Source organism: Drosophila miranda, assembly GCF_003369915.1.
Source record: "Drosophila miranda strain MSH22 chromosome Y unlocalized genomic scaffold, D.miranda_PacBio2.1 Contig_Y1_pilon, whole genome shotgun sequence".
Classification (NCBI taxonomy): domain Eukaryota; kingdom Metazoa; phylum Arthropoda; class Insecta; order Diptera; family Drosophilidae; genus Drosophila; species Drosophila miranda.
The window spans coordinates 33,022,172-33,048,274 of NW_022881603.1; the positions used below are offsets into that span (position 1 = coordinate 33,022,172).

The following is a 26,103-nucleotide window of genomic DNA, read 5'->3' on the forward strand; positions in this document are numbered from 1 at the left end:
AAGGCCTGCCGGCATAAACAAATGCCATGCCACATGCTCTGGCAGAACTTCCCCCTATTCTGCTCCTTCTACTGCCACTGCTGCACCGCGGGGCAAATGTTCACGCTCGCTTCTACTTCCTCCGCCCGCAAACCCTAAGAAAATGTCAAAATGATTAAGCTTGAATATGGGCCACTGGCTAACAAAGCCAGGAGGAGGCAATTCTGCGCCTTCCACTGCTGCAGCTGCCACTGTTCATCTATTTCCATGGAAAGTAGGCACGGGGAATGGAATAGGTCTGGTCAGTAATTCAATTCGATTTCCGTATCTTAAGGCAAAAGATGCGTATACGTAAAATTCCAACGGTTCGTATACGTAATATTTATTTGTAGAGCTCTATTTTAAGATCAACCTCAGAGCGTTCTCTTTCATAACCCACACTCGATCGCAACCCTGGTCCAACTGATAAGCGGCTACAGTGAACACTCGCTTAACTAAAAAATGCTGTTACGGTACGTTAAATAGGGCTAAAAGTAGGAAATATATTGTTCGAAAATCCATATTACATGAACTTTTCTTTTTTATTCGCTCTATCGATGTGCCACTGTATGATCCAACCGAATTCAAGCCGTTCACAGAGCTCAGCGCTTAGTACTCGTCGCGGTTCCGTTCGACTCGGAAGAAACAGCGCAAAAATTGAGTGGGCTAAGCACAGTGCCCCAAAGCGATAAGCTTATCAGAACCTCAGCCCCAAAAGCGGATGCCATCCCAGCCCAATATGAATCTGGGGCTCTCCCCGAAGTACCTTCGACTGATCCTGGTCATGGTAATGGCCCTGATCCCGACCTTGGTGGACTGTAGCATCAATAAAGCCAATTCCAATCACTCGGCCAACTATGAGGCGTCCACACGGGAAATCCTGGATAGAGCCACAGGGCGGATGCAAACCATTTGGAACATGAAGCAGAGGATTTTCCTCCAGCTGACATCTAAGGGAAAGTCGCCGCTGGGCGGACAGGCGCCCAGCAAGCAGGAGGTCGAAATGGAGACCTACCACCTGATGTACGAGCTGGCGGCGAATCTGAGCGTAGTGCCCGTGAAAGAATTAGAGGATCCGCTGCTGCGACGTCGCGTCCAGCGCCTGTGCAAGCTGCAGTTGCAGGGACTGCGGCCGCGGAACTACGAGCAGGCCAAGGATCTGCTGCGGGCCATGAGGAACTTTGTGAGTGGTCCGTTGGTTTGCACCTTCGAGGAGTGCACCACGCGTCGCCCCCTGGCCATGTATCCGCACATTGTCAACAAGAACATGCGGGCCAAGCACTACGAGGACCTGGTCCTTAACTGGTTCAGCTGGCGACGGGCCATCAACGACAAGGACACGGCCAAGTCCACGTTCATCGACTACGTGCGGCTGCTCAGGATTGCGGCTACCTACAATGGACATGTAACGCCGTCGAGGACGTGGTACCTCCACTACGACATGGAGAACTTCCAGGCCGAGATGGAGGCGGTAGTGTGGGAGATCATGCCGCTCTACCGCGAACTTCACGCCTATCTACGGCACGAGGTGCAGGTAACCTACCCGAAGGCGGACACCAAGAGCGACGGCGCTATTGTGGCACCGGTTATGGATCAGATCCTGTCCCAGGACTGGTATCCACACCAGTTCTTCCGCACTCCTCACCCAAGCAAGCAGCACCAGCTGCCGTCCGTCCATCGTCGTCTCGAAGAAGTCACTCCCGTAAAGATCAACAAGAAGGCTGCCGAGTTCTTCGAGTCGCAGGGCCTCAACCACATGTCCGAGTGAGTGCAAACCGTTCCGAACCTATCCTTTCTCCTTTAAAACCGATCACTCTCTGTCTTTCCAGTGGGTTCTACGACCGCTACTCTCGGCGGATGAACGATGACGAGGGCGGGCCGGACTGCAAGTCTCAGGTCTACTACTTCCCACCGGATGTGGCCCTGCGCTACTGCCCCAACTTGGACTATAAGAAGATGATGCAGATCCATGGAACGATGGCCGAGTTGCAGTACAATATTTACAAGCGGAATCTGCCCTTTGGCCTGGACACCGAGCCCTGTCCGGGCTTCGGCAGTGCCTTGGCCGAGACTGTGGTTCTGGCCTCGGGTCCGGCCCGGCACTTGCATCGGCTGCACATCTTGCTGAACGAGAGCCTCACGGAGGAGCAGTCCCTTAATCGGCTGTTCCACATGGGGGTGCACACCCTCGTGGCTGTGCCGCAGTACTTCATCAACGACAAGTTCCTGGTGGACGTGATGGATGGACGGATCGGGGTGAAGGAGTACAGCTGCGCCTGGCGTCTTCAGGACAAGTTCGCCGGCGTCCAGCCTCCTGCCCTGCATTCATCGAAGGATTTTGATCCGGACTTTAAGTTCTATCGGGGCATGAACCCGGAAACATCCAACACCAAGTAGATTAACCATCCTCTCTTAACTAGCTGGGAATCTAATTAAACCTTCTCGTCATTTTTTTGTAGGAAATTTCTGTCGGAAATACTGTGATTCCAGTTCTATCGCTCCTTCTGCCTGGTCAGTGGCCAGTATTAGCCCGGAGATGCAAAGTTTCCTTTGCACAACTGCGATTTCTACGACAGTAAGGAGGCGGGCGATATGATGCGGGAAATGATGCAGCTGGTGGCCTCCCGGCATTGGCGGGATGTCATGGAAATTGCCACTGGGGAGCGAAAGTTGAGTGGTCGTGGTATTCTCGAGTACTTTGCCCCGCTCTTCACTTGGCTGAAGGAACGCAACAAGCAGCTGGACATTGAGCCCGGCTGGGATGCCGACGATCGTGAGTATCTTGGGATTTTCATTGATTATTTCATTATTTATTCTTATTTTTTCAGTATGCCGAAAGGAGTAAAACCCGCACCCCAAAAAGGGGCAACATATTGCAAATAACATATATCCTTTACGTATTAAGTTCCAAGTAAAAATATCATATGAAACAGCTTGGCAGATTTACCTATTAAACTGGGCATCTTCGCCCTGGAACCTTTACAAAAAAGCATATCATAAAAGTATTAGATATAAAGTTGATACAAATATAACCCTAAGCGGTTTCGATGCTGTTCTATGATGCATGGATGATGCATTAACCGAGCCCTATTCGTTCACATATAATTTCTTTAAAAAGGGACTCTCCATCAATCAATACTGTTCTCTAACAAAAGCATCGTTAATTGTTTAGATGTTTATTTACAAAGGCACTTTGGTAAAACGACAGAAACTTATATATACTTTAGGCACTACACATATGTATGTACGTATGGTTAAGGATTAATTATACACTTTCTATATAGTCAAGGCACTCATAGGGAGTGCACTCACACAGTTCTGCTCTGGCTATGGATGTGGCTTGTTGCACAAGTATATATAATTTCGGGCTGGTGATGATGATAGTGTTGGCCTCCATAGATTCCGAGATCCTTGGTGAAGTTAATGTTTAAACTGAAAGCTTAGGATAGACCGGCAGACCGGTTTCACATAGTTGTCTCCGAGTCCGGTGGCGTGTGATAGTTGAGATTGTAAGCGTGCGTTGTTTAGGAAAGCCATGGAACGGATGCTCTCCCGCGAGGCGGTGCGCTTTGAGAAGGACATGCGGCTCACATAGGCCGGTGCCGGCTCCATTGGCGGCGGTGGAAGATATTGCTGCTGCTGCTGTTGTTGCTGCTGATGGAGGGGATGCTGCTGGTAGAGAGGTGGAGTGCAGGGAGGCTGGGGCGGACTGGCATTGGCTCCACCTAGTCCGACGAACACGTTTTCGCCCGCATTGGCATAGGCAGTGGACAAGGGCCGTGACCCGTGAAAGTTTGAATAGCTAGAGCGCACCGACGGCGGCCTATTGTTGAACACCTCGTCGCCATGACCCACATCGTTCAGGTGGGTGGTGGAGTGCTGGTAACTGGGATTGTAGTGGCCTCCGCCATGGAGGTACGCTGCTGGAGCTGGCACAGCTGGAAGTGTAGGCGGTGGAGGAAGTAGGGTGGGCGAGACGGGTTCTTCTTGCTGCTGGATCACGCCCTGCCCGTTGGTGTTGTAGTAAATCGGATCCAGGGGAATGTTTTTGCGGTAGCTGTGATAAAAGTGGCCATTGTTCTTTGCCAGACTGCCTAGCTGAGTGCCGGAGATGTTCGTGTTATTGAGCATGTCATCGTTAAGGGACTGGAGATTGGAGACGGTCAGCGAGAGCTTGTCCTGACGATGGAAGGAGCCCAGGTGGGGCTGCTGCAGTTGCTGTTGCTGCTGCTGCAGCTGTTGCTGGTCGATCAGTTTTGTCACCGGGTTCTGTTGGTACTTCCTGCGGGAACTGCGAGTGCTGCTTCTCACATAACTGCCACTGCTGCTGTCCCCGGCTCCTCCTCCATGACCGCCTCCATGCTTGGATCTCAGTGTGCCGCTGGAGCCATGATGAGAACGACGACTTCTGCCTCCTCCTCCACTAGATTGCCTCCCCTGGCTGCCCCTGGCCATCACCGACCTCCGTTTCACGCGCCTTGGTGTCATCGGCTTGGGGCTCAGCTCTCCGCCATCCTGGTCCCCTCGCGGATCACCCAGCCCCATGCCCATAATGGTGTGACTGCTGCCATGCCGGATGGTGTCGCTGCTGCTGCAAAACTCCATCGAGTACAACGACTGGCGATGTTTCGACTGCTCGCTAATATGCTTCACTATAAAAAGATGTAATATCAGTAAGTGATCGTGATGGGGTAGTCTATAAGAAACAATATCTAATAGCAGTTACCTGGGGTTAGGTTTGATAGTGTATGTTTTGTGTGATTGGGGCTGTTAAGTAAGTTGTATTAGCTACTTGGCGGAGAGAGAAAGTCGTTAGCGATTGGTTAGAGACACAAATGCTACAGAAAGCCTTCTACCAGGTGATACTATATTGTAGAGCTATACCCATAATACAAACTAAAAAATACAAGAGAAAGAAGAGGAGAGACTCCAGAGAGTTTTGGTGTAAATGAACATTTATTGGAAACGCTTTCGAATGTCGTCGATAATTGGCACCACAATCCGCACCACTATAGATCAGCACAGTGACAATCTATAAGGTAAATAGTTAGATATTCTACTAAGCTATGAATTGGATTTGCTCTGCTTGGCGTTGCTTGCGCGTCTATAACTACTTTTTGTGTGGCTTCAAGCTTAACACTAAACTTAAACATTCACATATATGTATGTCTGTGTATATCTATATAGATCGATCGTTTTCATGTAATTATTTGTCTAAGTAACGAATCTCGCACGAATCTTATTCCATTAGGCAACTTCTTTGTTTGACAAACTAACGTCTATGTCGTAACGCTTGGTATATGTATGTATTGTAAATCGTATTTTAATTAGTTAAACAACAAAAGGCAGCTGATGGTGGGAGGCTGCGCTCTCCCACTCACATTTTTAACACATCTATATATTTTCTTTTTGTATATAAATCTCTAGTCCATTCTTAATCCAAGTCATCTGGTTGCAATTGGCTCTATAAATTATTTTTCCTTATCTCTTTTTTTAGTTTCTTTCAATTTCAACTTTTGTTCAACTTTCTTTGTGACATTTTCGCTATATAATTAATCGTTTTGTCGCTATTTTTTTTTTAGAGTTATCACAGATCAACATAAAACGAGGGGGAACGTTGTGAGTTGCTGCGGACACCGCAACTCTACAGTTATACCCGATACTAAGTCAGTATGGCTCTCCTCCGGCAGACGCTGCTAATATTAAACGACACGACAAAGAGTGCGTGCGAGAGAGACAGAAAATCAGTCTGAGCGTGACGTCGGGCGCTGCGTAGCCAGTGCAAATTGATTTGTTCCTTTTGGCTATAAAAATTATCTGATCTGGTCCAGATTCAGCAATCTGATAGATATGGTCGTTATCTATGATTCTGCGTTTTTAGTTTTCTCGAATGTGCAATATTGTGGATGCAACAGATTTTCGTTTTTTGTGGGGGCGGAAGGGGGTGGGGCGAAATTCTGAGATATACGTTTTATAGTGAGATCTAACAGAAGTGCGGATACCAAATTTGGTTACTCTAGCCTTAATAGTCGCTGAGATTTGTGGATGCCCCAGATTTTCGCCCTTTGCGGGGGCGGAAGGGGGTGTGGCGAAATTCGGACATGAAACGGTCAAGGTCCGATATCACAGGAGTGTGGATACCAAATTTGGTTGCTCTGGCTCTTATAGGTTCTGAGATCCTTGAACTCATATTTTGCAATTGGCAAAACTGACCATGAAACCTGTGTGTAAGAGAGAGACAGAGCGAGAAAGAATGAAATTGTTTTCTTGATTCAGGCTATAATAATTATACGATCTGGTTGAGATTTAACAATTTACAGATTTACAATTTAAAACATATAGTCATCCTCTACGATTCTGCGTTTTTGGTTTTATCGTATCTTTAAAAATGTGGATGCCACAGATTTTCGTCCTTTGTGGGGGCGGAAGTGGGCGGGGCGAAGTTTTGAAATATTTTTGTAGCAGTGACATATCACAGAAGTCTGGATCCAAAACATCGTTGCTCTAGCTCTTATAGTCTTTGAGCACTAGGCGCTGAAGGGGACGGACGGACGGACGGACGGACGGACGGACAGACGGACAGACGGACAGACAGACAGGGCTCAATCGACTCGGCTATTGATGCTGATCAAGAATATATATACTTTATGGGGTCGGAAACGATTCCTTCTGGACGTTACACACATCCACTTTTACCACAAATCTAATATACCCCAATACTCATTTTGAGTATCGGGTATAATTATGCAGGCTCTCTTGTGTGTTATATGTAGGGGGCCTTTCCGCATTTCGATTTCTCGTGCACGAAGAGAGTGCTGGGCGTGGGACTCCTGAAGGGCACATATGTGACGCCATTTGCCCCAGAAGAGAGCTGCTGCATTGAAAAGTTGTCCTCTTCCTCCTCGAGATTGCGCGAGAGACGATCGAGCGGACGGACTGGGGAGTGGCCTGCCATGCCGATGCCTACACCTGAATCTACACCCACACCTGGTGATGATATTAGCCCCGACTTGGGAGCCTTGGCCTTGTGGTGGATGCGGGCAAAGTGGGTGCCGCTGCCCACACACTCGGGGATGCCCTGGAAGATGCTATAGTTGCTGTTGCTCAGCGAGTTGGCCAGATAGGGATTGGAGTTCTGCAGCGAGGCGTACGAAAGCGAGGGAGTAGTCTGCGGGGACATGGGACTGGGACCGGAGCCACTGGTCTGGTGGTGCCGCTGGCGCCTCAGGCTGCTGCTGTTGCTGTTCTCGCCACTTGTGCGCTGGGTTAGATGATTGACTGATTGGTGGTGGTGTTGGAATGATGCATTGTGGTTAATTGGTGTGCCTAGCGGCGGCTGAGGCGGCGCCTGACGCTGGTGAAGATTATTGTTGAGTGTATTATTGTTGCTGTTGTTCAGTTGGTAGTTCTGGTTTAAGTGTGATACTTGTTGCTGATGATGATAGAGTTTCAGTGAGTTTTGCTGCTGCTGCTGCTGGTTCTGCAGTTGCAGCTGCAGATGCTTGTTTGATTGCATTGTGGCACTTGCGGATGTTCTGGGTATACTTGTATAGCTCACGTACATTGGGTGCACCACGGTGTGCTGGGGACTCTTCGCGTCGCCGTTCATGAAATCGACTGTAAGCCAGAAATTTATTAAAGATGCTTTAACAATCCAATAGATACTTCGAATGTCGAAAGACACTGTGCAACAGCAACCAGAAATCGAACTCATTTTTGGGAAACTAAAGCTTTTGGATCCTTAACAGTACTGAACATGTAAAATATGTCATTAAAATCCCAGTACCGAGTAGCTATCTATCTGTTGAATCGATCTTGTTCGGTTTTTGTTGCACAGTGTCGTTATCGATAAGCAAATACAATGTTGTAGTTGTTCTTGTTGTTATGAGTTGATGGCGGCTTAGACATACATATAACATTGATTACAATAACGAGTATATATGTATATGCACGAGTATATATAAATATGTATGATTATGTTGCGTTGTTCACAGTTCACATGGCTACGATACGATCACAATGGGGGTTGGGTTTAATCATGGATATACAACATGTATTTATACATACATCCGGTTTAGGTGACAAGAAAGTTGGAAATAGGGGGAAGGGCACAAAAGATATGATGTACCAGTATATACCGTGCGGAGTGATACCCAACAGAGGACAGAGATGCGGTTAGATAATAGCCGGTTCCAGTTAATGAAAGAGTATGACAAACGACATAGAATAGAATTGGTGGCAGCCACTTACATCTATCGTCCTCGTCCAGAAATATGCAACTGATCAGAATCGCACCGAGTATACCGAGCAGCTGGAGAAAGAGAGAGACAAAACAATTTACAACAATTCAGGGCACTTAAGGCCTGTTAACCACTCACCGCCAGACCGCACTGAACTCCCGAGTGAATAATCTCCACCAGCGTATAGTCGAGCAGGCAGCCCTCTACGGTCTCCGGCCGCTGTGGACGGAACGGATCATCCGCCGTCATGTTGTAGGTGGGCCGGCATCCATAACCGTTCCCCTCGAACCAGGAAACGCTGCCCGTGCCGAGATTGAGTGGATCACTGTCCTGTTTCCACAAACAAATGCATATGTTGGAATATGTATCCAGAGTTATTCATTGCCTAATAATACTCACCCTATCCAACTGCCCCACATTCAGATAAAAGCAAATGAGGAAAGCATTCCAGCCGATCCATAGGAAGTTCCATATTAGATACTGCCACAGTAAAACGAAAATACAGAACGAAAACAAATTTGGGTTATCTGTACATGATAATGGTGGAAAAGGGATTGGGGGCAGGGCACTCACTGTGATGATGTATTTAACGCGAAAGTGATATGCGCCATAGAATCCGAATATGATAAATAGAATGTGAAAGAAATTCACCAGGATGGGGGCCCACATGAGTCCGAGAAAGTCGAATACCTGGCGTTCGAGAGTCGTAATCTATACATTGTGAAATGGGGAAATGCAATCGATTTTTAATATGCAGATAACTGGAACAGCAAAAACAAAAACAGGTTTTCAAGTAAATACTCACCACTTGCAGGAAGCATATTGACAACAAAAAGTGTCGCCGCGTACACGAGCACGAGCCCATCACATAATTATTCCATTCAGAAATGTATGCTAAAGGTTCTTTAACTCTCCCTCTACCGGTCTTTTGTTGCGATCGCTGCAGCTATTCCGCTTCAGCCTGATCGCATTGCCTCTTTTTATCTGGTTTTTTGTGTTTTACGCTTTTATCTGCAGTTTCCACATTACATGCAGGCAGCCTGCTGCTGCAAGTTGAATTTGGTCAAGTCAAGCCGAAGTTCGTTCGTGTTGTCCCTTATCGTCAGTGCATGCTTGCTTGTTGATGATGAAGGTTGTTCACGGACGAATTTTTTGATATATTCTTAACCCTTATGTCCCGACAACAACAAAATTATAAAAAGCATATAAAAAAAATACCAGAGAATTAGAAGTAATCTTTATATATTATGTAAAAGAACATTTTAATATAACTAAAAATGTTGAAGAAAATTTATTAATGGTTGCATAAAATTTAAATATTAATATATCAGTAAAATCATTTTATTTTAAAATTTTAAGACCCACGGGCCTGTTAAGGGTTAATCAACATCAACATATACCGTCTCACTCACACTCACTATACTATGTGCCCTTCACTCGCACTTATTGCTAGCATACGTTAAGGGACTAACTTTTGCCGACGAGACCACCTTGTATAATTGCATCATGGTGCAGACACTTGTCCCTCTCCCTCTTTCTCTCATTCGCTCTCTCTCTCTTTCTCTATGTGTGGCTATTGCAAGTATGCTAAGGGGAGGGGTAGACGCTTGGAGGGTAAAGAATGAAGCTGAACAAAACCTGATCTGTGTGAACTAAAAGTAAATAAAAAGAAATTATAATTGAAATTATAATTGAAGCAGGAGCTACCGAGAGAAACTTTGCTCACACATGCACATACACACAGGCACAGAACATAACTACAACTACACTAACACACGAGGGTTTCACGTAACGTAACGTAAACTAAACACACGCACTAGTTTTCGCCTTTTACCCAATTTCTGGTGTACATATACAATACATATGCATGTGTACATATATTCTTGCTTTCTGGTTCTGTTCTGGCTAGTGTCCAGGTCAAGTATAAGCAATTAATTAATTAACACACAGCAGCCCTCTCTCGCTCTTCAATTACGCCATGTCTATATTTGTTTCTATAGTTTTCTGGTTTCGCATACTAATTCGATTGTGTGACTGGCTCTGGCAATCAAATTAAACCCTATAGCTTCAGGCTCAGCAATAATTCAATATAAAACGAATGACGCGCTCAGGGTTCGGTTCCGTTTCTGAATATGAGTCAAACAAAACAGAATTTCATTTCGTTGGGGACACGGAAGCCCCACACTGTCTCACTCACACTCACGTGTAACCACACGCACAAGCATCACAAAATTGACCCCTTTCTATATGTTTGGGAATGCTTTATCGCTATCTGCACTTGTCCATTTTACATAAGCAGGCAGAGCAGAGTTTAATATTTTTTAAATAAACTTTAAACAAAACCGGTCAACAAAAATTTCCACTAAATTAATAGCCTTACATGGTAACTACACGAAAACTTCACATTTGCTACATACATACATACATTTTTATGTAATTAAGGCTACACTTGACTGGGAAATGTGTACGTTTGCCCGTAGCTTTTTTCATATTATCCCCATGGAAGCGCCAGTGTGAAAAAACCCGTTATCCACTGTTTGACATGCCTTTTTTCCGACATTTTTTAATAAGTGAGATTTTGATGGCAAACGATCAGGAATTCGGTGCTGATCACGAATAAGCATTCAATGTGGCCTGGGACATAGCTTTAAGTGGCATTTCTACACGGTTTCTACATTGGTGTAATGGACAAGAGGGTGAGTCCATAACGCGTCTTAAAATATACTGGAAAATACTACAAAATACTATGAAAAGTATAAAAATTGCAAGATGTGTGAGCTAGACGTGGTGGCAAGAAAATAAGAAAATCCGATAAAGTATCCCTCTAGTACTGGCGGTGGCGATTGACCATGCCCGAACTACTGATTTGGCTGGTTCCTACATGGGTACTTTCCGGACTAACCCTATGGTAAACGTACGCCGAACCACTCAAAGAAGAGACAAAAAATGTTGCTCTGTATACTCTACAACCCACCGCGCACCAGCCACCGAACTAGTTCGGTTTGGATGCAACGTCTCACCAGTAGACGAAGAAACGAAAAAGCATGAGAGGAAAATGAAGAGAGCAGGTAGCTACAAATGATGCTGATCTGCTCTTCTCCTTTCCCTTTTCTGTTTTCGGTAATTTCATTGCTGGAATGTTCTTTGCGTTTGGCGTTTGTGCAAGTCAGTGCGGCTGTCCAAGTGATTATAATTATTCAATTTTAAACAGTAAGTCAAAGCAAATGTATAGCAAACGGCATTTGTGTAGGCTCAATAAAGAAATATAAGACAAATATGCAGCCAAACATAATCGTGTTAGCGGAGAAACAGTGTCGTGCAGTGAAATAGAAAAAGTTTAAGGCCGCGAAATAGGAGAGACAATCGACGAAAATGAAACAAATGGAAAGTGACACTGAAAAATTTAAAGAACTTCTTTAGAGTTTTGATTGGTAAGCTTATATGCTTTTGGTTTTTTTGTATGCCTATTATATCTGTATTTTATATTTATAGATGCCATAACTGTAGATACGGGGACTGGATCAGCTGAAGTCCAGATTAGGAAGGCCCTACAGCTGCAAAAAAAACATTTTTTCAAAAACAGTACCACCGCGAACAGCAGACCTTAATTAGTAAATTTAAAAACTTAAATGAAATATATAATAAAATAAAAATTTAAATATGAAATGAAATGAAGATTGATAACCTACTTCATGGGGACCCATTTCACTAGCTACTACATGGGTACCCATTTCACTAGCTACTACATGGGTACTCCTTTCACTAGCTACTAGACGAGTACCCATATTACTAGTTCGGGGGTAAACGATGTGGTGTCGCTGGTCCCCATGTCGTAGGACATTGCGGCTAAAAATGGAAATGATGAAAAGCATTGTTAAGGGTTAGTAAAGAAAGTACCCCTGGTCTGTTAGGGAGTGGTGATATCACCACCTCCGAACTATTTCCCAGTACTGCTGGGATATGATCGACCCTCAGAAATATACCAATATATACCATCTCTTTTTCAAAATATACCGTAAATATACTGACGAATTCTAGTTCTATCATACATATTCCTCGATTCTAATATTCCGTCGAATATTACTAGCTTAAGTTCTTAGTTCTGCCCACATAGTTTTAGGCCGTTGATGAATAAATTTTCTTCGAGGTTGGCTAGTTTGAGTCTTTGCTTTTATTGTATTTTGGCTAAAACAAGGCATAAACAAAATATTTAAAAAAGTGGAAGGAACAACGGTATAAAATTTCCTGTAAGTCTAATAGGAATCGTGAAGTTTATGCGGCTCAACAGATCAGGGCTGCCTATGTCACCCCTGATCAAGCTGTGTATACCCTATTTCGTTAATTTAATATGAAGATCCTGTTTTCCAAACTTTTTTTAAAACGTAATTAATAAAGAAATTTTCTCAAATTTATATGTTTTAGACATATTTATACAACTGATTAGTGTTTAGCTATTAAGCGTTTTTAACAACTGTTGCAATTTGAAGTTAATGAAAGTCGAGAGGCTGTTTATAATTCACAATTTATTTGCATATGTAAACCAACTTATCGCGTATGTACATATGGGGATGATTGGGGCGAACGATTGAGCGAGAGCGTATGATAGCCCGAGAGCGTTAGAGCTGCTCGGGGACGCTGTTAAGCCGAGTCCGAGAGATTGCGACATAAGGAGACGAAAGCAAATGATCTTTGCAGTGGGGGCATTGGAAACGACAACACCAAAATGCATTTCCTTTGGGCCGCACCACTGGCAATAATTTAAAATATTTAAGCTGCTTGACCCGACAATTATTATCTTGTATATATATATATCTCGATCCTGATACCTACACATCCTGGGATGACAAACATTTTCTCAATTTATAATATCCTTTTCCATAGGGTATGAAAATTATTGTTGTCAAACGGGTTTTACAACGAATTCCTAGTTTTTGATCTTCTGTCGAATATTCCCAGCTACATAGAACATTTAGCCATGCCCACATAATTTTATACGATTGATGAATCAAGTTTCTACTTGATTGGTTGATTTTTAACTCTTGCTTTTGTTGGATTTAGTCTAAAAAAAAGGTTTTAGCGAAGAAGGTCAAATAAAAAAAAAACTTAATAAGACGTAAGAGAAAAATCGTTCCTTTTGCTCAATTTTGATATTCCTTTGAATAATGCTGAGTAACTCAGACTCTCAGCCTTGCCCACTAAAATTTATCCGATTAAGGAATCAATTTTCTACTGGACTGGGTTATTTTAAATTCTCCTTATTTTGCATTTTGTATTAAATAAGGTTTAAACGAATAAACTCAAGGCACAATAACGTAATTTTGTACGGAAAGAAACGTAGTGTAGTGGAAACCGACCATAAAGAGTACCCCTATTACCACTATTGATACTATCGATGTTTGCGTCAATCGATGGACCGAAAAGATGATCGCCTTTGAATTAATGGAAGAAATAAAATTAAGCCCAAATAACGGAAGCCTGTGAACAAAATAAAGCCTTTCAACTCTTTAAAAAAAAATAAAATGCTTAATGGTGGTGTTAGAGTGGTGTTTTTATGATAATTTGAATTTAAATTCAAAAGGATAGGATTTTTTGGGTTAGTTTAGTTTATTTTGTATGCATATTGTATAATTTGTGTTATTACGCTTATCATAAATAAATAAATAAAATTATACTCTTTATTCACAATATATGTAGTGTAACGAACCAGCTTTTTGGTTCGCTTGAGTTTGCTGGGCTCGCTCAGCGGTCGGCCGATTCGTCGCAACGTATTTTTATTGTTGCCCCCAACGACAAATGATAAGACCTTCCTTTTCTTTAATCGAATTTCTCTTTATTCGTAATTATATTAGGACTTAGGGCTAGATGCTACAATTTAACTTATCTATGGATCTCCACCACGCGTGGGCTCTCGTCGGGTGTGGCAGCGTTGAGGCTAATGATTGGGGCAATTTGACCTCCGCTATTGCTTTGGCCCGCCACGCAAATCCGCACTCTACGTCTCGCACTCCCCTCTTAGCTTCCGCCGGCAACTGTGGATCACCTCTTAACTTAGACTCACTCTGGGGGCAGGCGGGGCCTGTCTTCCTGTTGCTATTCACTTCACTGCACTTCTTCGAACCGTACCGGGTATCACTCTTACGTTTCGGCGGGGTTTCAACGTGCGCGCGCGATCTTTTTTCCCGGAAGTAAAATACAAAGAAGATAATGAGACCAAAAAAAAAAAAAAAAAAAAAATACTGAAGTAATCGATGCCCTGTTCTGAGACAATTTATACACAACGAAAGCCGCTTGGCTTCTTTATGGCGATTTGTGGGGGACAGCGCTTTAAACTTCTGGCAGTGCTGGACCTCGTGAGCACCATCGTTGCACAGCGCGCAGCGTGCTACGGTTTGGTTCGTTGTAACCAATGTGGACCTAGAATTATTATGCTTTCTACTTCAGCCCACCTGATTGCTCAACGCATAGCTTGCCATAGAAAAGTCCATCGTCTCCAATGATTCCCACGACGGAATTAAGTTTGCGAATGCGGGGTCGTTGAATCGTTCCTCCCACTTCTCTTGGCTCGATGGATCCAGTTTTCGGAGAATTTCCTGCACGACGATGCATCCTGCGATCTGCTCAGTGGTGCCCAAACGCTGGAGCGCGCGCATATGTGAATTGAACTTGTCTGAAAGCTCCCGAAGCATGACCACTGACCCAGGTTCCACAGCCTGGAGCGCCAAGATCTCATTGATGTGTGCCTGAAAGACCAATCGCCGATTATTGAATCTGTTTTCCAACAAATCTAATGCCACAGCATAATTGCCATCTGAGATTTCCAGCGCCCGAACAGTCTCCAATGCCAAATCCCGCAGACAGGAACGCAAATGCTGGAGCTTTTCTATGTTTGTTAAGTCCGGATGAATAAAAGTCCGTCCAGTTCGCATACCCGCCGCTAAACGTCGGCAATTCTATAGGAGGCAGGGATGGTACTTGTCTACGGTGAGGTAGAAATTGCGAGCCGGCAAACTCAACCGTAGTATTTCCTCCAGCCAAGGTAGAATGAAACGGCATGCGGCCGCTACTCTTAGCCATTTCCCTCATAATCGCCGCCTTCAGCGAGCTTGCAAGTGACTCAAAAATGTCACACAAACCACTGTGAATTTCGCTTCGATCCAATTCCTCAAGCTCGCCGTGAAACATCTCAAATTTGCTGATCAACTTCTCGACTTGCTCTTGCTTTACCACGAGCATGTAGTAGTCACAGTCTGACGACTCATTCTGCCAAGCGGTAGCTAACCTTTTCATTTTCTCGCATAATTCCGTTGACTTAAGCTTCAAAAAAGACACCCTGTTTTGCTCACTAGTCATTGGAATTTCGTTAGCAGCATTAATTTCCATGGTAGCGGCAGCGTTAGCAGAAAGACCAACGTCTCTAGCGGGAAGATGATCGCAAAGAGTAACACGAGCAATAGACGACAAGAACCGAGCCCAGCAAGCGAACAGCTATGTACGAACTGTATATACAAAGGCGACCGGTGTAAGAAATGTTTCTTGCGGGAAGATGACCGAAAAGAGAAGCGCAAGCCAACAGCTCCGTGCACTACCGAATATGCAGGGGAGGCCGGTGTATATATGTATGGATAACTTATGTGGTCGATGACACTGGTTGAGATGGCAATTAGTTAAGATCTTTGAATGCTATATTAGTTTGTGATTGCACTGATGGATTATTTATTGCACAATCACGTCGGGGTCACCAAATGTTTAGCTATTAAGCGTTTTTAACAACTGTTGCAATATGAAGTTAATGAAAGTCGAGAGGCTGTTTATAATTCACAATTTATTTGCATATGTAAACCAACTTATCGCGTATGTACATATGGGGATGATTGGGGCGAACGATTGATGCGAGGATGTTAGTCTAATAGCAGCGACGATTAGCTCAAGACTGCCCATGCAAGGGCTGACGGGCCAAATTGCCGGGCCCTATGCAGCAAGCTTAGACGCGAGCGAGAGCGTATGATAGCCCGAGAGCGTTAGAGCTGCTCGGCGACGCTGTTAAGCCGAGTCCGAGAGATTGCGACATAAGGAGAAGAAAGAATTCCGCTGCACGCGCATATGCGGTAGCAAATGATCTTTGCAGTGGGGGCATTGGAAACGACAACACCAAAATGCATTTCCTTTGGGCCGCACCACTGGCAATAATTTAAAATATTTAAGCTGCTTGACCCGACAATTATTATCTTGTATATATATATATCTCGATCCTGATACCTACACATCCTGGGATGACAAACATTTTCTCAATTTATAATATCCTTTTCCATAGGGTATGAAAATTATTGTTGTCAAACGGGTTTTACAACGAATTCCTAGTTTTTGATCTTCTGTCGAATATTCCCAGCTACATAGAACATTTAGCCATGCCCACATAATTTTATACGATTGATGAATCAATTTTCTACTTGATTGGTTGATTTTTAACTCTTGCTTTTGTTGGATTTAGTCTAAAAAAAAGGTTTTAGCGAAGAAGGTCAAATAAAAAAAAAACTTAATAAGACGTAAGAGAAAAATCGTTCCTTTTGCTCAATTTTGATATTCCTTTGAATAATGCTGAGTAACTCAGACTCTCAGCCTTGCCCACTAAAATTTATCCGATTAAGGAATCAATTTTCTACTGGACTGGGTTATTTTAAATTCTCCTTATTTTGCATTTTGTATTAAATAAGGTTTAAACGAATAAACTCAAGGCACAATAACGTAATTTTGTACGGAAAGAAACGTAGTGTAGTGGAAACCGACCATAAAGAGTACCCCTATTACCACTATTGATACTATCGATGTTTGCGTCAATCGATGGACCGAAAAGATGATCGCCTTTGAATTAATGGAAGAAATAAAATTAAGCCCAAATAACGGAAGCCTGTGAACAAAATAAAGCCTTTCAACTCTTTAAAAAAAAATAAAATGCTTAATGGTGGTGTTAGAGTGGTGTTTTTATGATAATTTGAATTTAAATTCAAAAGGATAGGATTTTTTGGGTTAGTTTAGTTTATTTTGTATGCATATTGTATAATTTGTGTTATTACGCTTATCATAAATAAATAAATAAAATTATACTCTTTATTCACAATATATGTAGTGTAACGAACCAGCTTTTTGGTTCGCTTGAGTTTGCTGGGCTCGCTCAGCGGTCGGCCGATTCGTCGCAACGTATTTTTATTGTTGCCCCCAACGACAAATGATAAGACCTTCCTTTTCTTTAATCGAATTTCTCTTTATTCGTAATTATATTAGGACTTAGGGCTAGATGCTACAATTTAACTTATCTATGGATCTCCACCACGCGTGGGCTCTCGTCGGGTGTGGCAGCGTTGAGGCTAATGATTGGGGCAATTTGACCTCCGCTATTGCTTTGGCCCGCCACGCAAATCCGCACTCTACGTCTCGCACTCCCCTCTTAGCTTCCGCCGGCAACTGTGGATCACCTCTTAACTTAGACTCACTCTGGGGGCAGGCGGGGCCTGTCTTCCTGTTGCTATTCACTTCACTGCACTTCTTCGAACCGTACCGGGTATCACTCTTACGTTTCGGCGGGGTTTCAACGTGCGCGCGCGATCTTTTTTCCCGGAAGTAAAATACAAAGAAGATAATGAGACCAAAAAAAAAAAAAAAAAAAAAACTAAAGTAATCGATGCCCTGTTCTGAGACAATTTATACACAACGAAAGCCGCTTGGCTTCTTTATGGCGATTTGTGGGGGACAGCGCTTTAAACTTCTGGCAGTGCTGGACCTCGTGAGCACCATCGTTGCACAGCGCGCAGCGTGCTACGGTTTGGTTCGTTGTAACCAATGTGGACCTAGAATTATTATGCTTTCTACTTCAGCCCACCTGATTGCTCAACGCATAGCTTGCCATAGAAAAGTCCATCGTCTCCAATGATTCCCACGACGGAATTAAGTTTGCGAATGCGGGGTCGTTGAATCGTTCCTCCCACTTCTCTTGGCTCGATGGATCCAGTTTTCGGAGAATTTCCTGCACGACGATGCATCCTGCGATCTGCTCAGTGGTGCCCAAACGCTGGAGCGCGCGCATATGTGAATTGAACTTGTCTGAAAGCTCCCGAAGCATGACCACTGACCCAGGTTCCACAGCCTGGAGCGCCAAGATCTCATTGATGTGTGCCTGAAAGACCAATCGCCGATTATTGAATCTGTTTTCCAACAAATCTAATGCCACAGCATAATTGCCATCTGAGATTTCCAGCGACCGAACAGTCTCCAATGCCAAATCCCGCAGACAGGAACGCAAATGCTGGAGCTTTTCTATGTTTGTTAAGTCCGGATGAATAAAAGTCCGTCCAGTTCGCATACCCGCCGCTAAACGCCGGCAATTCTATAGGAGGCAGGGATGGTACTTGTCTACGGTGAGGTAGAAATTGCGAGCCGGCAAACTCAACCGTAGTATTTCCTCCAGCCAAGGTAGAATGAAACGGCATGCGGCCGCTACTCTTAGCCATTTCCCTCATAATCGCCGCCTTCAGCGAGCTTGCAAGTGACTCAAAAATGTCACACAAACCACTGTGAATTTCGCTTCGATCCAATTCCTCAAGCTCGCCGTGAAACATCTCAAATTTGCTGATCAACTTCTCGACTTGCTCTTGCTTTACCACGAGCATGTAGTAGTCACAGTCTGACGACTCATTCTGCCAAGCGGTAGCTAACCTTTTCATTTTCTCGCATAATTCCGTTGACTTAAGCTTCAAAAAAGACACCCTGTTTTGCTCACTAGTCATTGGAATTTCGTTAGCAGCATTAATTTCCATGGTAGCGGCAGCGTTAGCAGAAAGACCAACGTCTCTAGCGGGAAGATGATCGCAAAGAGTAACACGAGCAATAGACGATGACAAGAACCGAGCCCAGCAAGCGAACAGCTATGTACGAACTGTATATACAAAGGCGACCGGTGTAGGCCGGTGTATATATGTATGGATAACTTATGTGGTCGATGACACTGGTTGAGATGGCAATTAGTTAAGATCTTTGAATGCTATATTAGTTTGTGATTGCACTGATGGATTATTTATTGCACAATCACGTCGGGGTCACCAAATGTTTAGCTATTAAGCGTTTTTAACAACTGTTGCAATTTGAAGTTAATGAAAGTCGAGAGGCTGTTTATAATTCACAATTTATTTGCATATGTAAACCAACTTATCGCGTATGTACATATGGGGATGATTGGGGCGAACGATTGATGCGAGGATGTTAGTCTAATAGCAGCGACGATTAGCTCAAGACTGCCCATGCAAGGGCTGACGGGCCAAATTGCCGGGCCCTATGCAGCAAGCTTAGACGCGAGCGAGAGCGTATGATAGCCCGAGAGCGTTAGAGCTGCTCGGCGACGCTGTTAAGCCGAGTCCGAGAGATTGCGACATAAGGAGAAGAAAGAATTCCGCTGCACGCGCATATGCGGTAGCAAATGATCTTTGCAGTGGGGGCATTGGAAACGACAACACCAAAATGCATTTCCTTTGGGCCGCACCACTGGCAATAATTTAAAATATTTAAGCTGCTTGACCCGACAATTATTATCTTGTATATATATATATCTCGATCCTGATACCTACACATCCTGGGATGACAAACATTTTCTCAATTTAAAATATCCTTTTCCATAGGGTATGAAAATTATTGTTGTCAAACGGGTTTTACAACGAATTCCTAGTTTTTGATCTTCCGTCAAATATTCCCAGCAACATAGAACATTAAGCCATGCCCACATAATTTTATACGATTGATGAATAAATTTTCTACTTGATTAGTTGATTTTTAACTCTTGCTTTTGTTGGATTTAGTCTAAAAAAAAGGTTTTAGCGAAGAAGGTCAAATAAAAAAAAAACTTAATAAGACGTAAGAGAAAAATCGTTCCTTTTGCTCAATTTTGATATTCCGTTGAATAATGCTGAGTAACTCAGACTCTCAGCCTTGCCCACTAAAATTTATCCGATTAAGGAATCAATTTTCTACTGGACTGGGTTATTTTAAATTCTCCTTATTTTGCATTTTGTATTAAATAAGGTTTAAACGAATAAACTCAAGGCACAATAACGTAATTTTGTACGGAAAGAAACGTAGTGTAGTGGAAACCGACCATAAAGAGTACCCCTATTACCACTATTGATACTATCGATGTTTGCGTCAATCGATGGACCGAAAAGATGATCGCCTTTGAATTAATGGAAGAAATAAAATTAAGCCCAAAAAACGGAAGCCTGTGAACAAAATAAAGCCTTTCAACTCTTAAAAAAAAAATAAAATGCTTAATGGTGGTGTTAGAGTTATTTTTATGATAATTTGAATTTAAATTCAAAAGGATAGGATTTTTTGGGTTAGTTTAGTTTATTTTGTATGCATATTGTATAATTTGTGTTATTACGCTTATCATAAATAAATAAATAAAATTATACTCTTTATTCACAATATATGTAGTGTAACGAACCAGCTTTTTGGTTCGCTTGAGTGTGCTGGGCTCGCTCAGCGGTCGGCCGATTCGTCGCAACGTATTTTTATTGTTGCCCCCAACGACAAATGATAAGACCTTCCTTTTCTTTAATCGAATTTCTCTTTATTCGTAATTATATTAGGACTTAGGGCTAGATGCTACAATTTAACTTATCTATGGATCTCCACCAAGCGTGGGCTCTCGTCGGGTGTGGCAGCGTTGAGGCTAATGATTGGGGCAATTTAACCTCCGCTATTGCTTTGGCCCGCCACGCAAATCCGCACTCTACGTCTCGCACTCCCCTCTTAGCTTCCGCCGGCAACTGTGGATCACCTCTTAACTTAGACTCACTCTGGGGGCAGGCGGGGCCTGTCTTCCTGTTGCTATTCACTTCACTGCACTTCTTCGAACCGTACCGGGTATCACTCTTACGTTTCGGCGGGGTTTCAAAGTGCGCGCGCGATCACTTCTCCACTTCTCCACTTCTCCGCCGCCTCCTTTTATAGCCCCTTGACGGGCCCCATCTCGGCGTTGGTAGTTTTCCATCGCCGTCTCCTGGTTTCCACGGCCTTCGTAACGGGGCCTGGCCGGTGGCGTGATCCCATGCCCTTATTTGGTCATGCGTCGGATCGCTGCCGGCCCGCTCCCGCCGTCTCCTCTGCCTCTCGCGTTTCTCTCTCTCCGAGAGCGGGACACTTCTCCTCTCGGGGCCCTTGGCCTCTTCGCCGCATCCGGATATCCGTGGGTATCTGGGGTGACCTTCGCCTTATCCAGCCAGCCATCAGCCTTTATCCGACCGTCCCACCGCCTTTATCCGGCTATGCTTTGGTCGAATTCGGCCTGTGGGAACCGCGGTTCCTCACGCCCCCCTCTTTCTTCCCGCAGCGGAATACTCCCGTTTTCCGCGACCTTGCGACGGAGTGTGCTTTCCCCATTCAAACGGCCCCATTTTAAGCGCGCTCCTTACTGCATCTGGGATCACGGGCGCCCTGGCGCCCTCTGCCGCCTTTGCTCGGGCGGCGCTGCCAGCCCTTGCAATTTTCTGGCTGGGGCCGAATCCCGCCTATCGATAAGGTGTAGGGGCGTTTAGGCGATCCACTCGATATTTCTCCCCAGTAAGTATTCCACTTCTTTCTTTTTCGTCTTCTCTTTATTCACTTTCTTCCCGCGTGTTTCGCCCTTGTTTTTTCCCCCCTTTTTTTTCCTCGTTCCCTTTTGCTCTTTTTTTTCCTACTTTTGTTCGCGGAACACCTCCGTGCGTGTGGCCGACATCGCAATGCGGTACCGGGTACCCCGCTCACTCACCAGCTTTTTCACCCTCCTACCCACGAGGCCAATCTGGGTCTGCGCGCGGACCACCGCCGCCGGCCACTCCTCCCGCGGGATCGCCGTCCAGTGGCTGCCGGTGCCGAGCTCTGCCGTTGCAGGGCCGGCCGCTTCGGTCCTGCACGGGGCCCCGGGCAGGAGGCCTGCCGCTTCAGAGCCGGGCGCTCGGCCGCCGTCGACCTCTCCGGTGCGGGCCACACCCACGGTCCGCGCTCCCACGCCCCGACTTCCGCGAGTTCCACCTTCGTCGGTGCTGTCGCCGCCGTCGCTGCTGCCTCGGCCGTCGCTGTCTGGACCGCCGTCGTCGTTTCCGCGGTGTGCGTCCCGGCTGCCGCCGTCGCCGCCTCTGCCGTTCGCGTCGCCGCCTCCGCCGTCGCCGTGTCTGCCGCTGCCTCGGCCGTCGCCGTCTGGACCGCCGTCGCCGTCTGGGCTGCCGTCGCCATTTCCGCGGCCTGCGTCTCTGCTGTCACCTTCGCCGCTTCTGCAGTCCGCGTCGCTGCCTCCGCCGTCGCCATTGCTGCCTCTGAGGTCGTGGGGGCGGGTCCGGGGTCCCTCCTCCGCGGGTCCCCGTTGTTGCTGCCGCGTGGACTCTCCTCCCACACCCGGGCGCCGGCCTCTGGCTGGGCTTCGCTCGGGGCGGGCCCCGAGGCCCACGTGATGTGCAGGGTCTGGTGGTGCCACACCATCACCTGGCGCACGGCGGTCCGCACCTCCTGCGATACGTACGGTCACATTACGGCCGCCTCCGGTCCCCTCCACTGTGGTTGCTGCTGCCACTGCTCCTGCCCCTGCTGCTGGTGATGCGGCTGCTGGTGCTGCTGCTGCTGCTGCTGCTGGTACTGCTGGTGCTGCTCCTCCTCGGCCTGCGGCTGCCGCCTCTCGGGGCCCTCGTCATCCTCGGCCGGTGGCGTAGGCTGCCACAGCTCGCCCTCCTCCTCCTCGGCCTGCTGCAGCCGCCGCTGCCACTCGGCCTCGGGGTTCGTAGCCTGCTTGCCCGTGGCCTGGGGCTGCGCCCCCTCGGTCTCCGCCTCGTCGGTCCGGGGCTGCATCGGCGGCAGCACCACCCGGAATGGTGGGGGTGGCGGCGCCTCGTCGCTCTCTTGGCCGTGCTCCTCCGTACTGGCGGCTCTTTCCGCCTGTCGCCGCCGCGCCTCCATCCGCTCGTCCCTCCGCCGCCTGATCGCCCGCGCCGCCTCTAGCACTCGGTGCATCCGGCGCGTCTCCTCCGGCGTCGCCTCCTGAAATCTCCGCCTCACCGCCTCGATTTTGTCGCGCAGGGTCAGCGGCCTTCTATTCCTCGTCTCCGGCTCCGCCCTTTGCTGCCGTCTCCACCTGGCCTTCTCTTGAGCGGTTGGGCTGCCATCCTCGTGGTTGAGCCCGCGTTTCATCTCCATCTTTTTTTCCTTGCTACTTTTTCTTGCGTTCTCTCTGGTGATAATTACCTTCAAGTGTTCGGTGTTCCGTTTTCCACCCGCCTATATACACGCGTTGCATAGCCAATCGTTCCCTCTAACGGTGCCGGTGCTCCGTGTTTCGGTCTCTCTTGCCTGGTTCTAACGGTTGTTGCGTTTGTATTCATGGCCCTCAGCCTCGTCTCTCTGCCGGCCGCGCTCTCTAACGGCATCTTTCCCCTGGTTGTGTGAGTGCCGTCACGCTCTCCGCTCTCTATGCGATTTCGCCTTATCCCTTTTTTTATACCCGATACTCAAAATGAGTATTGGGGTATATTAGATTTGTGGTAAAAGTGGATGTGTGTAACGTCCAGAAGGAATCGTTTCCGACCCCATAAAGTATATATATTCTTGATCAGCATCAATAGCCGAGTCGATTGAGCCCTGTCTGTCTGTCCGTCCGTCCGTCCGTCCGTCCGTCCGTCCGTCCGTCCGTCCGTCCGTCCCCTTCAGCGCCTAGTGCTCAAAGACTATAAGAGCTAGAACAACGATGTTTTGGATCCAGACTTCTGTGATATGTCACTGCTACAAAAATATTTCAAAACTTCGCCCCGCCCACTTCCGCCCCCATAAAGGACGAAAATCTGTGGCATCCACATTTTTAAAGATACGATAAAACCAAAAATGCAGAATCGGTGAGGATGACCATCTCTTTTACAGTGCAAAATCTGAACCAGATCGTATAATGATTATAGCCAGAATCAAGAAAACAATTTCATTTTTTCTCGCTCTGTCTCTCTCTAACACACAGGTTTCATGGTCGGTTTTGTCAATTGCAAAATATGAGTTCAAGGATCTCAGAACCTATAAGAGCCAGAGCAACCAAATTTGGTATCCACACTCCTGTGATATCGGACCTTGACCGTTTCGTGTCCAAATTTCGCCACAGCCCCTTCCGCCCCCGCAAAGGACGAAAATCTGGGGCATCCACAAATCTCAGAGACTATTAAGGCTAGAGTAACCAAATTTGGTATCCGCACTTCTGTTAGATCTCACTATAAAACGTATATCTCAGAATTTCGCCCCACCCCCTTCCGCCCCCACAAAAAACGAAAATCTGTTGCATCCACAATATTGCACATTCGAGAAAACTAAAAACGCAGAATCATAGATAATGACCATATCTATCAGATTGCTGAATCTGGATCAGATCGGATCATTTTTGTAGCCAAAAGCAAGAAATCAATTTTCAGTGGCTACGCAGCGCACGACGTCACGCTCAGACTGATTTTCTGTCTCTCTCGCACGCACTCTTTGTCGTGTGGTTCAATATTAGCGGCGTCTGCCGGAGGAGAGCCATACTGACTTAGTATCGGGTATAACTGTAGAGTTGCGGTGTCCGCAGCAACTCACAACGTTCCACCTCGTTTTGGATACTGTTGTGTTCTCGCCGCGTTTCTCTGTTGGCTACTGGATAACACTTTTCCATCTTTGATGGACCCACCCCCTTCCCGTTCATGATTATTAGGCTTTTTATTCCCCCATTTTATTTTGCTTATTCATAATTTTTATTTAGCCCTTTATTTTTGTTTATTTTAATTGCTATTTAATGGATTAATGGATTGCTAATTATTTACTTTTAATTGCTATACAAATTGCTATTTATTCTTACATGCTACCGTCGACCTGTCTTCTTCATCTCGTGCTGCTTGGACCCTCCTTGGCCTGGGTGAGTTCTCCCGACCCGGATGACTTTTACTCAACCCTTTCTCCCTATCCAGCTCGCCCTCTGCCCTCAATGCGGGCCGCTTGCCGCGATTCCGCTCGTGAACAATGGGTGCTCCGACCCTCCGCCCGGGCTTCAATCTTTGGCTCACATCCCAGGGCAACTCCTATGCGCCACCGGCCGGACTCTTTTGACAGGTGTCTCCCTCACACAGCGGCTCGGACCCGAGGATCATCCGACTCCTCGCCCGGTAGTCCACGCATGAGCGGCACCCGTCGTTCCGGCCCGACGCTCGTAGTTGCCCCGTGAGTCCGCGTTGAGGCGTGAGCCTGGCCCCTGCGTTTTTTTTCCTGGTCATCCGCTGTCTGAGATTACCCTCCCCGACCCTGGATTCGCCTCCCAGCTTTGGGTGACGCGTTTCCTGTTCAGGTTTGCTGAGCTTTTCCTCTTCTCGTTTTATTTTTCTTTCTTTCTACTAATTTTCGCTTTTTTTTTCCAGATTTCTCCAACCACGGTCTTCCTGTTCCCCCTTTTTATACCCGATACTCAAAATGAGTATTGGGGTATATTAGATTTGTGGTAAAAGTGGATGTGTGTAACGTCCAGAAGGAATCGTTTCCGACCCCATAAAGTATATATATTCTTGATCAGCATCAATAGCCGAGTCAATTGAGCCATGTCTGTCCGTCCGTCCGTCCGTCTGTCCGTCCCCTTCAGCGCCTAGTGCTCAAAGACTATAAGAGCTATAGCAACGATGTTTTGGATCCAGACTTCTGTGATATGTCACTGCTACAAGAACATTTCAAAACTTTGCCCCGCCCACTTCCGCGCCCACAAAGGGCGAAAATCTGTGGCATCCACAATTTCGACGATACGAGAAAACCAAAAACGCAGAATCGTAGAAGATGACTATAT

General features: G+C 46.0%; 1 protein-coding gene, 2 long non-coding RNA genes and 1 pseudogene across 5 annotated transcripts; 3 read left to right on the forward strand and 1 right to left on the reverse strand.

Moving 5' to 3' along the window:
- The first annotated feature begins 634 nt into the window (after window positions 1-634).
- On the forward strand, window positions 635-3,080 carry LOC117190445 (angiotensin-converting enzyme-like). Its single transcript, XM_033395521.1, has 4 exons — window positions 635-1,782; window positions 1,848-2,411; window positions 2,478-2,791; window positions 2,847-3,080. The coding sequence occupies exons 1-3, from the start codon at window positions 740-742 to the stop codon at window positions 2,500-2,502; spliced, it is 1,632 nt and encodes a 543-aa protein (XP_033251412.1). The 5' UTR covers window positions 635-739; the 3' UTR covers window positions 2,503-2,791; window positions 2,847-3,080.
- A 98-nt stretch (window positions 3,081-3,178) lies between these two features.
- Window positions 3,179-9,416, reverse strand: LOC117190444 (annotated as a pseudogene).
- A 1,647-nt stretch (window positions 9,417-11,063) lies between these two features.
- Window positions 11,064-11,929, forward strand: LOC117190446. Of its 3 annotated transcripts, none has more exons than XR_004473692.1 (3): window positions 11,064-11,166; window positions 11,470-11,689; window positions 11,751-11,929. It is a non-coding gene; the product is annotated as an uncharacterized LOC117190446 (long non-coding RNA). The 3 variants fall into 3 exon arrangements; XR_004473693.1 differs by lacking the exon at window positions 11,064-11,166 and adding an exon at window positions 11,173-11,378; XR_004473691.1 differs by lacking the exon at window positions 11,064-11,166 and having other exon boundaries at window positions 11,173-11,689.
- Window positions 11,930-25,094: 13,165 nt separating this feature from the next.
- On the forward strand, window positions 25,095-25,776 carry LOC117191884. Its single transcript, XR_004474100.1, has 3 exons — window positions 25,095-25,191; window positions 25,244-25,617; window positions 25,688-25,776. It is a non-coding gene; the product is annotated as an uncharacterized LOC117191884 (long non-coding RNA).
- The last annotated feature ends 327 nt before the right edge of the window (window positions 25,777-26,103 follow it).

Bases quoted from the DNA above. Each gene is read 5' to 3' on its own strand.
- LOC117190445 (XM_033395521.1), top strand. From the start codon at position 740: ATGCCATCCCAGCCCAATATGAATCTGGGGCTCTCCCCGAAGTACCTT. The intron at 1,783-1,847 runs GTGAGTGCAAAC...CTGTCTTTCCAG, and splicing joins GGCCTCAACCACATGTCCGA to TGGGTTCTACGACCGCTACT. The intron at 2,412-2,477 runs GTAGATTAACCA...ATTTTTTTGTAG, and splicing joins CCGGAAACATCCAACACCAA to GAAATTTCTGTCGGAAATAC.